The sequence below is a fragment of the Bombina bombina genome, chromosome 3 (assembly GCF_027579735.1).
Source record: "Bombina bombina isolate aBomBom1 chromosome 3, aBomBom1.pri, whole genome shotgun sequence".
NCBI lineage: Eukaryota > Metazoa > Chordata > Amphibia > Anura > Bombinatoridae > Bombina > Bombina bombina.
In genome coordinates, this window is record NC_069501.1 from 300070916 (window position 1) to 300086410 (window position 15495).

Genomic DNA, 15495 nt, shown 5'->3' on the forward strand with positions numbered 1-15495 from the left:
TGATTTCAATCTTTCATATAGGATATAGTGTTATAACACTAGGGCATATTATACCAGTGAATACTTATGATCAATTGCTCGACTATAAATTAACTGCACATGCAAGTTAGCTTGAATTGTAGTAGTGGTAAGCTATACGATAATGTGTTGCAATAACTGGTGTGGTAGTGTCAAAGAACCCACATGCTACCTGTGTTCACAGATACCAATAGCAGTCTATCAGATAGATTGAAAAGTTATAACACATAAATATACCAGTAAATGTCTCAATACCCCCACTATTAATATGATGAAAAATGCACCATTCGAGTCAGCTAGTAAGATTGAATAAACTTCATTGTATACTGCATTCAAATAGTATAGTATAGCCACAGTTACAGTAACGAGCGTAACTTAGCTCGAGTATTTTAAATAAATTTATCCCCAAATGGTACTCAATTCTGAAAATCACAACATAGAGCCTCAGATGCGTGCGTTGAATCTGTAATACATAAGTAAATAAATGGAAGGCAGCCTAAGGCTTACTAAAAATACAGGAGCTCCTAGGACTCCTCACCAGTTCCCTAGCGTCCCTGACATGTTTCGCCTTAAACGGCTATTTCCGCTATTTTGCTATAATGTCATAGACTTGTATATTTGCAGTCACTCTCTCATATCCAATCTATATACCATAGTAGCCTCATACAGTCATAATTAGTAATACTGGTCATTTAGACCAATGATAGGCTCCTGAGTGTGTTTTTAACTTTGCACTTTCCTATTTTGTGTGTTTTATTTTTATTAATAAAAGTTATATTTTAATTTTCCATGAGCTGAAACTGTTCATCTAAGACTCTAGTCATTTCTCTTTTGGTGTCTTACACTATTAAGTTATTTTCATTAGAATAACCATATTAACCCCTAGAGTGCTACATATGAAGTCTTTCCTCAACTGTGGGCTTCTCTGCCTCTCTTGAATGTTTTTGCTAATCCAATTACTACATAGCACCTGCTAATCCTGTTACTAATTATAGGGACATAGTCCACTTATATTTTCGGGCAACAAAGGGGTAATACACTCTTATCAGTAGTGCCATGGTCTCCTTTTTGTTCTTTTCAATAATAAAATACTCTAACATATGGGACCATTTATTTTTGCACTTTTATATCCCTTTAATTTAAACACAGAATTCAACACAGTCTCACTGATACTTTGTGATTGTCATCTGGCATCAGGTATAAAACAATAAAAATGCCACAGTGCGGTTGCTTAGCTAAAAACATAACTATGCCAAGTACATCAACCTTGACATAGTAACTAGGATTTAAATTATGTTCTCTGGGGAAAAAATATACTGGAGGTTGCCTTGATTTAGAATTTAGAGCATAGTCCTCCCACACTGTTCTATCCTTTAATATGAAGAACGATTTTCCTCCCACGCCTCCCTCTGGATTCTCACATTTTTTATTTTTTTATTTTAAAATAGATTCTTTTCTCATCTCAGTGACAGATCTGCAGCTGATATTAGCGAGCTTATATAAATACATAGAACTTGAAATCACTGGGTACCAATACATATTTCATATACAGATATTTTTAGAAAATCAGTTTAAGACTTGCAAGACTATAATGAGAGCTCCAGGTCTCACTTTTAACCACGTTACTTAAAGTTATCAAGAATCATAATGTATCAAAACTATTTTTGCAGTGCTTTACACACCCACTCAAAAGCTGGTCTTGTTTCATTTACTCACTATTCTCCGATAAATCTCCTTGCTCGCACAAACATAAAACTACACAGGCAAGATATTGCTAAAATAATTTGTAGGATAATATATAAATAGATATATGTAAATCTCTCACTGCCTCTCTTCATATAGGTGTTATACACACACACATTTATCAACAAAGGATACCAAGAGAACAAAGCAAATTAGATAATAGAAGTAAATTTGAAAGTTGTTTAAAATGGTATGCTTAATCTGAATCATGAAATAATTTTTTTGGGTTTCATGTCCCTGCTCACATTTAAACCCCATTTGTAGATAATAATTCAGTTAGAAACCCTTATACATATTGGGCTAAGTGGATAACTTTGCACATTAAATAACCAGCCATTACACTTTGTGCTCTAATTCATTAAACAGAGGATCAGATATCTGGTTAATGAAAAAAATGTCCCCTAAAAATATGAGCATTTTTATATTAAAATAACTGCACAAAGCAGTTATAAGGGGTGAAAGTGAGAAGATGTGGGCTGGGGATAAAAATTGAAAATATATGTGTGCTTATATATTTATGTTTAATGTGTATATATATTCATATACATATTTTAAATATGCTGTTCAATGCTCCGCGACTTACCCCGTTCGCTGCGCTAGGTTCAGTGCCGTGTCTATCGGCATCAGAATGAGGCTCCCATTGGGGATTATGGAAGCATGCTCACGTGAGCGCAAAGCTTTCCTGCAATGAGAAGTTGCATTTCGCTTTACATTTGCATGCGCCAGTATTACTGATTGGAGTGCAAATATCACACTCGAGAAAGCGCAATTTTGCGCTCCACTCGTAATCTATAGCCCATTATATATTGTTTTATTCAGCTGACATCGCAGATTCAAAGTATACCATTACTCATGACACGTGAGCACTTAACGTGTTAAACAATTATATTTTTATTAAACTGTAATAACCAAGGGTGTAAAACATAATTGTGTTTTTTCTCTCTCTAAACTTTATAATCAAAATGTAAAAAGGGTTATCCTCATATAAAACAGGGCCTTTGGCTAAATGTATGTAACTTTGATCTGCACATAGGGGCTCTTATGAGCATCTACTCAAATGCATGTGTATACACCTCAGGTAATCACTATTACCACAGTTATCACCTGGTTATAAAAACCTAAATAGGGTTTTTATTTTAAAGAGGGGCTTCTGGGTTTTAAACAAGGGTCATGAAGGTCCCTAGGCTTTTTTGATGACCTGTTAAGTGCCTAGAAACCCCCACCTACAAACAATGTGTTTAAGCGTATGCTTTTTTTAAATTGTATTTGCCTTTCAGACAATAGGTCTTGGAGGTTTCTAGGACTTTATGAAGTGTAGATCAAGGGGATTAAGTAAATCCTGCACAGCTGCCTGGCACATAAAGGTTTTGGGGAATTGTGTGTGGAATTCACCGGCTTCCCTTGTTTCCCTGGTGATTCTGGTCCACTTTGTTGCAAGAGGTGTGGGGGTAAGTGTAGGGAGTGCTTCCATGACCTACCCCAGAATGATTACACTTAGTTTTAATCCACACTTTATAAATTGTATAGATAATACCCACTTGTCATCACACTCTAAAGGTTAAAACACATAGGGCCATATTAAAAGTGGTACGCTATTTTTTCCCCTCATGCGCTAATTTGAGCTTAAAGAATAATTTGAATGCAAGTGAATTAGTGTGCGTATTACAAGTTGAAAGAAAAAAAGTTAGAGTGAGAGCGAAAGTATGATACCATCTAACTTCAGTACTTCAGCTATTGTGATCTGGTTAACTTCTCCCATAGACTTCAATGGGGACACTGCATTAGACGAATAGCACTAAAGACGAACGTAGTTTTGAATAATTTATATTCCAATGTTCATTATATATCTCAATAAAAAAGAACATTTTCTTTTATCTGAAGAACATTGGATTGCAAAGAAATTTATTAATTTTTAGTAAATTTTATTATGTTTTGAATATAATTTCATGCTTCAAGGTATTTAACTAAAAAGGGCTCAATCAATAAATATATATATATATGTGTGTGTGTAAATATGTGAATATATGTATGTTAATCCACATTTACACATATAAATACATGTTTATACGCATATATACACATATTTAGACACCCATCTACTTTCAACATGTAATATGAACTCTGGTTTTTGTGGTCACAATATTGCTGATCAAACTCCTAACCTATATTACTTAAAATAACTGCTATTCCATGCATTAGCACATTTAATTCAACGCCTGCAATTGCTATAATCTTTTCCATTCAAATCAGTGTTCCCTAAGTGCTATTATTCTTAATTAATTTGCAGTGAAAAAAAGTTGTAATTATGTATAAAAAGGTATTTTTTTTTGTCAGGAACAATGTTACTTCCTAAAGAAACCATTAAATTTAAAGGTGCATGGAAGTAATGTTTTCACACAAATGCACCACTTTCATTACAACTATTAAATTATTGAATACATTGTATTAATGCCTGTAAAAGTCTGCTCCTGCAAACAAATACATTTAATCCAGGCTACTCTTTTTCCCACAAAACAGGTGTAGATGATGCTGAGGCCATCATTGGACACAATCTGCAGCTTCAACTAGAAATATTGACTTTTTCAATTTATTATTACACACATTATACCAAACTGATTTATTCTTTAAATGGACTTTATAAGAAACACTATAATACAGTAATATAAAATGTTTAATTATGGAAAACTAGTACTAAAGCCCGTGTACACGGGCCATTTTTTGCAGTACAGCGGTCCCACCCCTTGCTCTCAACCCCTCTCTATTGCTCTCTCTCCCCCTCTCTTTTGCTTTCTCTCCCCCCTCTCCTTTGCACTCTACCCTCTTTTGCTCTCTCCCCTCTTTGGCTCTCTCTCCCCCCTCTTTGGCTCTCTCTCTCCCCCCTCTTTGGCTCTCTCTGCCCCCTCTTTTGTTCTCTCTGCCCCCTCTTTTGCTCTCTCTCTCCCCTCTTTGGCGCTCTCCCCCCTTTCTTTTGCTCTCTCTGCCCCCTCTTTTGTTCTCTCCCCCCTCTTTGGCTCTCTCTCCCCACTCTTTGGCTCTCTCTGCCCCCTCATTGGCTCTCTCTCTCCCCTCTTTTGTTCTCTCCCCCCTCTTTGGCTCTCTCTGCCCCCTCTTTTGTTCTCTCCCCCCTCTTTGGCTCTCTCTCCCCCCTCTTTGGCTCTCTCTGCCCCCTCTTTTGTTCTCTCCCCCTCTTTTGCTCTCTCTCTCCCCTCTTTGGCGCTCTCCCCCCTTTCTTTTGCTCTCTCTGCCCCCTCTTTTGTTCTCTCCCCCCACTCTTTGGCTCTCTCTGCCCCCTGTTTGGCTCTCTCTCCCCCCTCTTTGGCTCTCTTCCCCCCTCTTTTGTTCTCTCCCCCCCCCTCTATTTGTCTCTCTCCCCCCTCTTTGGCTCTCTCTAACCACTCTTTGGCTCTCTCTGCCCCATCTTTTGTTCTCTCCCCCCTCTATTTGGCTCTCTCTGCCCCCTCTTTTGTTCTCTCCCCCCTCTATTTGGCTCTCTTCCCCCTTCTTTGGCCCTTCTCCCCCCTTCTTTGGGCCTTCTCCCCCCTCTCTTGCTCCCTCTCTTGCCACTCCCCCATCGCGGCACCCCGCCCGGCCACGCCCCCTCACGGCGACACCCGCATGACCACACCCAATTGCGGCGACACCCGCACGGCCACGCCCATCGCAGTGACACCCGCCCGCCCGGCCACGCCCCCATCGCAGCACTACATGGGAGGTGAGGTGACAGCTTGCCTCGCACTCCCCAGACCTCACAGCTGTTCAGCTTGTATGCTGTGTACCTCGCGCACGCCCGCTGTCACTCACCTCCCATGTAGCGTGCGGCTTCTCACAGCTGTTACTTGCCTCGCTCCAAGCCGACACTGATCAAGGCCAGGTATGTTTGTCACGTGCAGTCTCTACTGCGCATGACTGCATCTGACAAACATACTTGGCCAATTATTATATAGGATCATAAACTAGTACAGTTGTGTTAATTTAGTAGGCATTGTAAAAAAACAAAACAAAACTGCACATACTAACTACATTATTTTTCTACCTATTCCAGTAATTTTACTCTCAATGGGTTTTCCAGGTCTGACAACTTAACGTGCACACTGGGGACTTCAAAAGTCTAATGCTGCCACATATCTGTTCCAAATTGGGCCCAGCAGAGGAGATAAAATGCTGCAATACAATGAAGTTTTGCTAATAAAATGACACTTACTAGCCTTGCCTACTCCAGTTACTTCAGATTTGCTCTTCAAAATAAGACAGGTGATAAGGGGAGAGTCACCTCTGATAAAGGTCTTGCAGTAAAGAAGAGGTTAATGTATTATGAAAGTCCATGGTCAACTCGTATGTCAATTTATTGCAGGGCAAGAGAACAGTTTTCAAGGTGTTTTATTGTCCCTTTAAATATTACCTCCATTCTAGGAATGCAATAATGTGAGTGCATCACTGTTTTCTATTTAACTGTTTTCGGGATACTATATTTAGTCTATAAATCCAATGGTCCCAACACAATGCATCATCTATAGCATTCAAGTTGTTGCAGTTCATTATTCATTTCTGAACATGGAAGATTATATTATCTGAAATCAGTTCACAATAAGAAAAAAATAGTAGGCTGCATTTTCTCACAAGAAGTTAAAAAGAACGTATCTCAGTTACTCACGTGATAGGACGCAGTGTCAGCCACTGATGGGCTAACCACCTCGTGCCGAAGTGAATCCATTTGTGCACCAGGGAGCAGGCCATAATGGCTGGGGCTGGTGTTTTTGTCACCCTTCTTCTTGGATTTCTTCCCTGTGTCTTTCTTACTGTTCCTTTGCATCATATACTCTTCTTGTATTATTTTATCGTTGCTCATATATCGAAGCAGTGAACTCTCTACGCAAAGTAAAAATAACAATTCTATCAACAAGGGCATCAAATTACCAAAACATAATGAAACATTTAATAAAAAGATTATTTGATTACGATGCCATACACAAAGAAAATGACATTTTTGGGGCGATTTATCAAGCTCCATGTGTAGCTTGATGCCCCTGACTTTGTGCAAGCCTTCAGGCTCGCCGAAAACAGAAGTTATGAAGCAGCGGTCTAAAGGCCGCTGCTCCATAACCTGTCCTCCTGCTGTGAGGCCATGGACAGAAATCAACCCGATCAATGCAGTTGATTGACACCCCTGCTAGCGGCCGATTGGCTGAGAATCTGCAGGGGGCGGCATTGCACAAGTAGTTCACAAGACATGCTGGTGCAATGATAAATGCGGACAGCGTATGCTGTCTGCATTTATCGATGTGCAGCGGACATGATATGCTACATTGTATCATGTTCGCTTGCACTATGATGAATCTACCCCTTTGGCTCAGTTGCAGATTGAATATACTATGCCTTTAAGGTATTATGTTCACAGAATACATTTGGAATCGACATTTATTTTTATTATATGGATCTTATCAGGCAATATAAATGCATTGCTATATAAACTGACTGACCAGCAAGATAGACTTCCAATGAAACTGTAATAACCACTATGTGCATGGCGAAAAAATTTGTTTCGGTTCGGATTTTTTCTAATTTCGGTTCGGAGCGATTCGAATTCGGAAAAATTTGAATCAATTCGGTTCGGATTTGTTTCGGATTCATTCGGATTCGAATAAATTAGGTTCGGATTTGTTTCGGATTTATTCGGATTCGAATAAATTCGGCTGGATTTGGTTCGATTCGGAAATTCGGAATTTCGGTAAGTGTTAGGTGGGATTAGATTAGTATTATGTACTGTACATTAGGTGTTACCCATAGCAGAGTGATATAACCTAATATACTGTACAATACTAGTGTAATCCATGGCAATCCGAATCTACCGAATAAATCCAAAGTAATTCGGATTTATTCGGTAGATTCGGCACTATTTTAATTCGGAGATTTGGTTAGATCCGAATCTCCGAATTTTCCGAATTTCCGAATCGAACCGAACCGCACATGTCTAATAACCACTACAAATGGGGTAAATTTATATCTGCCTGCTTCAACCACATGTATGAGCCACCTTGTCTTGTTCTGATTTGTATATCGGTCAGTGGCTCCTAACCAGTTTTGTAACATAAAACACTTAACTCTAAGATAAAGAATTCCATGGTGCACACACACATTTTCAGCTACCAGGAACATTTAAAAATGCATGAAAGTGTAACTAAAATACAAGTGTTTCATGTTTGTAGATCCACTGCCAATACTACTATGTACATGCATGTTTATGTCAACAGAACTAGAAGCATGCACAGCAGTACAATCAAGTTTGTCTTTTGGGCAAGACGGGCACAAGAAGATTGCAATGTACATCCTTTGTATTTAGTTTATGAGGAAGTGTTTATGGTAGTGTTATATAAAATACACATTGAATGTTGGAACAGGAGGGCTATACAGTGCATACAGGGAATGGGGAATACAGGGGTTGGGGGCTTAGGGGCCCTATAAATTTTGCCCAGGACCCCTCAAATGCTAATGATGGCCATAAATAAAATAATAATGAATGACAACTAAAACACTGACACCACCTACATATACGGAACTAAAAGATTTACAAGCTTAGTGTACCTGTCAGTTGTGATAGGCAAATTTTTGTTTTAAAGATATTTAGGCAAAACTCAAAAATTGCTATATTTTTCTAATGACCAGCCTAATAAATCCACTCAACAACATGCCCATGTCTATGCTTTACTTAAAGAACATTATATCTCTGTATGGACATGTTCATAAATCTGTCATATTCATTTGAAAACAATCAATCCGGGTTATTATAACATTTATTGAATACTTTTTTGAAAAAAATAATAAAAAGATTATCTATTTACCCAACAATATATGTGTGTGTGTGTATATATATATATATATATATATATATACACACACACACACACTGTATATACAGTGTACAGTGGGTATTGAAAATAATCGCTCCCCTTGAAAATAATCAGTTTTTATTTATCGAATTGTATTTACTCAGTGCAACTTGTAACATTGTAAAGACAATTCAAAAACAGAATCACTGAGTTGGAAAAAGGATCACCCCCTTGTGTCTGTATTTTGTTGAACCACATTTTGCTTTAATTACAGCCTTTAGTCCGTTGGGATATGTCTCTATTAACTTTGCACATCTAGACTGTACAATATTTGCCCACTCTTCTTGGCAGAACTGCTCCAGTTTTGTTACATTCGATGGTGATCATTTGTGGATTGCAGTCTTTAAGTCATGCCACAGATATTCAATGGGGTTTAAGTCTGGGCTCTGACTAGGCCATGCAAGGACATTAACCTTTTTCTACTTCAACCAATGTGTGGTCATTTTTGCTGTTTGCTTTGGGTCATTGTCATTTTGGAAGGTAAACCTTCTTCCCTTTGACTACTTCCTGGCAGAGGGCAGCAGACTTTTCTCAAGAATTTGATGGTATTTTGCCACATCCATTATTCTTTCTATTCTGACAAGTGCTACAGTGCCTGCTGCAGAGAAACAGCCCCATAAAAGGATATTATCACCTCCATGCTTTACTGTAGGTATGGTGTTATTTGGATGGTGAGCTGTAATGGATTTACTCCCGACATATCGTTGAGGCCAAAAAATTAAATCTGACCATAATAACTTTTTCCAGGTGGCCTCAGAATCTCCTAGGTGTGTTATGGCAAAACTCAGTCGTGACTGCAAGTGGCCTGTCTTGAGTGGGGGCTTTTTTCTTGTAACCATCCCATACAAGCCACATTTGTGGAGAATTTGTGATATTGTTGTCACATGCACACTAGGCCACTCTGTCAAATTCCTGCAACTGGTTCTTGGTAGCCTCTCTGACCAGTTTCCTCCTGGCTCTTTTATCCAGTTTGGAGTGACGTCCTGATCCAGAGAGGGTCTGTGTTGTGCCAAATACCTTCCATGTCTTAATAATAGACTTCACTGTGCTTCTAGGCATTGATAAAGCCTTTGATATTTAATTGTATCCATCTCCTGACTTGTGTCTGCCCACCACTTTATCCCATAGATCTTTTGACAGTGCCTTGCCACCTATAGTTGATTGTTTGCTTCAGTTGCACTACCAGGAAATGAGATTCCACAGGAAAGCTCTTTTCAGGCTGAACTAATCAATATGCCCACAGCTGATCACAGTTGAAGGTCAAATGGCTTTGTGTGTGCCATTGAGAAGGTGATTAGCTACACCTGATTGAGTTGTTTTTTTTTATCTTATAATCAAATACAAAGTCTTTATAAACATTGTTTCAAACATAGGTCACTGTATATTGTGAGAGAGTCTTTTTGGCATAAATGTAGAAGCAATGAATGTGGCACTAAGCCGGCAGGTTTTAGTAATGTTCATGGTAGTGTCCAAGAGAATGTCCATTGCCAGAAATGCCAATTAGAATTAGTTTACAAGACAACAAGATCAAGATATGAACAAGTAAACAAACAAATAATATTAGAAGTGAATAACTCCAACCCTAAGTACTTTATGAAACATGGTACATATTCTTTATATCCAGATAGAATTTTAAGTGGAAATTAACACAGTCACGAACAGCTATATAAAGGTGAAGGGGTATTTGAATCAACCTAGTTTTGGGAGTGACTTATAACTGAATGTTTAATAGTTTGGCTATTCCAAAGTAAGTGTCCGTTTGATCTGTCAAATGATAGTGAAGTTTCTCTAAGGAGATAGTTGATCGGACCTGTCTTTGCCACGCTTGCAACGAAGGTATCAATGTTTTCCAGTGTCTAGGAATAACTAGTTTTGCACTATTTAAAAAGACTAATAAGGCCCTGTCTTGTGTTCTTTATAGTTTAGGTATTGGTTTGTGTATTAACATGTAGGTAGGTTTAAAGCCAACATTGGTGAATAATAGTGTATTGATTTCAGTTAAAACCTATGGCACCAACAGTGGAGAGGACCACCAGATAAGTGTTAAAGTCCCTGCTTCACCACATCCCCTCCAGCACCTGTCTGTGGAATTGGGAAACACTCACCTAGATTACGAGTCTTGCGTTTGCCTTAAAAAGCAGCGTTGAGAGGTCCCAATGCTGCTTTTTAATGCCCGCTGGTATTACGAGTCTTGAAATGACAGGCTCACAGCTCACTTTTTTGGCCAGACTCGAAAATACCGCAAATCCACTTACGTCAATTGCATATCCTATATTTTCAATGGGACTTGCATAACGCTGGTATTACGAGTCTGACAAAAAGTGAGCGGTACAGCCTCTCCTGTCAAGACTGATACCGCATTTAAAAATCAGTAGTTAAGAGTTTTATGGGCTAACGCCGTAGCATAAAACTCTTAACTAAAGTGCTAAAAAGTACACTAACACCCATAAACTACCTATTAACTCCTAAACCGAGCCCCCCCCACATCGCAAACACTAAAAAAAAAAAATTGTTTAACCCCTAATCTGCTGAACCGGACATCGCCGCCACTATCATAAATATATTAACCCCTAAACCGCCGCACTCCCGCATCGCAAACACTAGTTAAATTTTATTACCCCTAATCTGTCGTCCCTAATATCTCCGACTCCTGCCTACATTTATTAACCCCTAATCTACCGCCCCCAACGTCACCACAACTATATTAAATGTATTAAACCCTAAATATAAGTCTAACCCTAACACCCCCCTAACTTAAATATAATTTAAATAAATCTAAATAAAATACTACAATTAACTAAATTATTCCTATTTAAAACTAAATACTCACCTATAAAATAAACCCTAAGCTAGCTACAATACAACTAATAGTTACATTGTAGCTAGCTTAGGGTTTATTTTTATTTTACAGGCAACTTTGTATTTATTTTAACAAGGTACAATAGTTATTAAATAGTTATTAACTATTTAATAGCTACCTAGTTAAAATAAATTCAAATTTACCTGTAAAATAAATCCTAACCTAAGTTACAATTACACCTAACACTACAAAATGATCTAAAGTACGAAAAAATTACAGAAAATAATAAAATAATTACAAGTTTTTTAAACTAATTACACCTAATCTAATCTCCCTAATAAAATAAAAAAGCCCCCCAAAATAATAAAAAGCCCTACCCTACACTAAATTACAAATAGCCCTTAAAAGGGCCTTTTGCGGGGCATTGCCCCAAAGTAATCAGCTCTATTACCTGTAAAAACAAGTACAATACCCCCCCAACATTAAAACCACCCACACACCCAACCCTACTCTTAAACCCACCCAATCCCCCCTTAATAAAACCTTACTCTAACCCCTTGAAGATCACCCTACCTTGAGAAGTCTTCACCCAGCCGGGCCAAAGTCCTCAATGAAGCCAGGCGAAGTGGTCCTCCAGACAGGCAGAAGTCTTCATCCAAGCCGGCCAGAAAAGGACCTCCAGACGGGCAGAAGTCTTCATCCAGACGGCATGGAGCGGCTCCATCTTCAAGACATCCGACGCGGAACATCCTCTTCCAACGAAGTCCAACTGAAGAATGAAGGTTCCTTTAAATGATGTCATCCAAGATGGCGTCCCTTGAATTCCGATTGGCTGATAGAATTCTATCAGCCAATCGGAATTAAGGTAGAAAAAATCCTATTGGCTGATGCAATCTTAAACCCACCCAATCCCCCCTTAATAAAACCTTACTCTAACGTGTCGGATGTCTTGAAGATGGAGCCGTTCCGCCCTGGATGGATGAAGATAGAAGATGCCGCCTGAATGAAGACTTCTGCCCGTCTAGAGGATCACTTCGCCTGGCTTCGTTGAGGACTTCGGCCCAGCTGGGTGAAGACTTCTCAAGGTAGGGTGATCTTCAAGGGGTTAGTGTTAGGTTTTATTAAGGGGGTATTGGGTGGGTTTTAGAGTAGGGTTGGGTGTGTAGGTGGTGGGTTTTAATGCTGGGGGGGTATTGTACTTTTTTTTGCAGGTAATAGAGCTGATTACTTTGGGACAATGCCCCACAAAACGCCCTTTTAAGGGCTGTTCGTAATTAGGTATAGGGTAGGGCTTTTTATTATTCTGGGGGGCTTTTTTATTTTATTAGGGGGATTAGATTAGGTGTAAATTAGTTTAATTAATTATTTTGTAATTTAGTGGGTTTTTCTTCGTACTTTAGATATTTTTTTTAAATTGTATTCAATTGTAGTTTATTTAGGTAATTCATTTAATTATAGTGTAGTGTTAGGTGTATTTGTAACTTAGGTTAGGATTTATTTTACAGGTAAATTTGGATTTATTTTACAGGTAAATTTGAATTTATTTTAACTAGGTAGCTATTAAATATTTAATAACTGTTTAATAACTATTCTACATAGTTAAAATAAATACAAAGTTGCCTGTAAAATAAAAATAAACCCTAAGCTAGATACAATGCAACTATTCGTTATATTGTAGGTAGCTTAGGGTTTATTTTATAGGTAAGTATTTAGTTTTAAATAGGAATTAGTTAATGATAGTAATTTTATTTAGATTTATTTAAATTATATTTAAGTTAGGGGGGTGTTAGGTTTAGGGGTTAATAACTAATATAGTTGTGGCGACATTGGGGGTGGCAGATTATGGGTTAATAAATATAATGTAGGCGTCTGCAATGTTGGGGGCGGCAGATTAGGGGTTCATAATTATAATGTAGGTTGCGGCGGTGTCTGGAGCGGCAGATTAGGGGTTAATAATTATAATGTAGGTGTCAGCGATGTCGGGGGCGGCGGATTAGGGCTTAATAAGTGTAAGATTAGGGGTGTTTAGACTCGGGGTTCATGTTAGGGTGTTAGGTGTAGACATAACTTATATTTCCCCATAAGAATCAATGGGGCTGCGTTAGGAGCTTTATGCTGCTTTTTTGCAGGGTTTTTTTTCAGCCGCCTCTCCCCCATTGAGAGGCGTTTTGCCAGCTCACCTCTACCATAAGCAGCGCTAGTATTGAGGTGAAATGTGGAGCTAAATTTTGCTCTACGCTCACTTTTTTGCGGCTAACACCGGGTTTGTAAATACCCGTAATACCAGCGCTGTCTGCAGGTGAGCAGTGAGGGAAAACTGCTCGTTAGAACAGCACAGCATTACCGACAAAACTTGTAATCTAGGCGATTGTTTTTAATCTGTGGGGAGTTAAGTACCATCTCATCAGGATTTTGTAATTCGTTTCTAGAATGTTTGCTGAGATAGTGGCTTTGGAAAGCTTATGAAATATGGAGTTCCATTCTTTATTGTGGGGGGAGAGTACAAGTCTGTCCCATTTCTTGATGTAGGAGGGTAGGTGATTGGGGGGTTGAGTGTTCAAAATATTATAGATTAATGAGGTTGATCTCTGTCTAGTTATGTTTAGTTTATCAGGATGTGTGGAAAGAATGTGGAAAAGCTGTAAATATTGATACCAGTGGGAGAAGAAACCCTGTCCACATTCCATGAGAGAGCTCCTATCCTTAAGAGAGTTGTCATTCAGCAGTAGCAGGAAATATAGCATTGCTTCTCTCAGTGAGGGTATGGACTTGAATGTAGTATTGGTACCGAATGGTAAGGAATGATTAGAGAGGACCGGGGTGAGGAATGAAGGGATAGTGGAGATCGGTTGTTTGGAATTAAGCATGAGTTTCCAAACCTGAAAAACTTAATCTATAATGTAGTATAGGGCACGTAGTTTGGACCAATATTTTGTGGGTAACCAACATTGGCTGCCCAACTGCTTTACATGGAGGATCTCGTGTTCCATCTGTACCCATTCATTGACTTGAACATTTCTGCACCAATCTAATATTCGCTGGAGGATTGCTGCTATTCTGTATTTTTCTATGCATGGAAACCCCAATGGAGACCTCCATTCAGCTTAGATCGGTATAGAGTGGATTTGGCTATTCTGTGGTGCTTGCCAGACCAGATATATTTGTTTACCATGTTTTAAAAATTGTGTATGTATGTCTTTGGTAGTGGGATTGGAAGGGTGAATAACAGGTATAAAATATGCGGCAGGATAGTCATTTTCACAGTGGAAATGCGCCCCAGCCATGATAATGATTTGAGGCTCCATTTAGTCAGTTCAAGTTTAGTTTCGGACAACAATTTAGCCTAGTTATGGTTGAAGAATATAGTGTGATCAATAGATAGAAGAATACCCAGGTATTTTATGGATCCTTTTGTATGGTGAGGGAATAATTTCTATGGAGTGTTTTTAGCATGACATTTTCTACCCCTATACCTAACATTTCTGATTTAGATTGGTTTATAGAAAAAAATGAGTATTGGCCCTATTGTGTAAGAAATTGTATGATTATAGGGATGGTGGTCAGTGGGGATGTGATTGAAAAAAAGGACATAATCTGCATATAATGATATTTTGTATTGTTTATTTCCAATTGTCAATCCTTTTATATGTATATTATTACGAATGTGTGAGGCGAGAACCTCCATAGCCATAGCAAACAACAATGGAGATAGGGGGCATCCTTGTTGTGTGCCGTTTTGTATTGGAAATTTAGGAGATAATGTGTTGTTAAATTTAATTGATGCCGAAGGGTTTAAATAAAGTGCAAAAATGCGATTGATGAATAATGAGCTAAATCCAAATTTTGATAATGTGGAACGCAGGAAAAGCCAGTCTAGCCTGTCAAAGGCCTTCTCTGCGTCCATTGCCATAATGACCGTTTGTATTTTTTCCCTTTTTGCATACTCAATAAATTCTATGGCCTTATTGGTGTTATCACTGCCTCCCTGCCAGGGATAAAACTAGTTTGGTTTAGGTTTATGAGTTGTGGTAAAAATTTGTTTATTCTGTT

At 38.5% G+C, this 15495-nt stretch overlaps 1 protein-coding gene across 1 annotated transcript in view; it reads right to left on the minus strand.

Annotated features, from left to right (window-relative positions):
- The window catches only part of CNKSR2 (connector enhancer of kinase suppressor of Ras 2), a 1108533-nt gene that overhangs the window by 473374 nt on the left and 619664 nt on the right, over positions 1–15495 (minus strand). The window contains exon 15 of the mRNA XM_053705261.1: positions 6413–6627. Within this exon, the coding sequence (XP_053561236.1) occupies positions 6413–6627 (215 nt within the window). The remainder of the gene's footprint in view (positions 1–6412; positions 6628–15495) is intronic.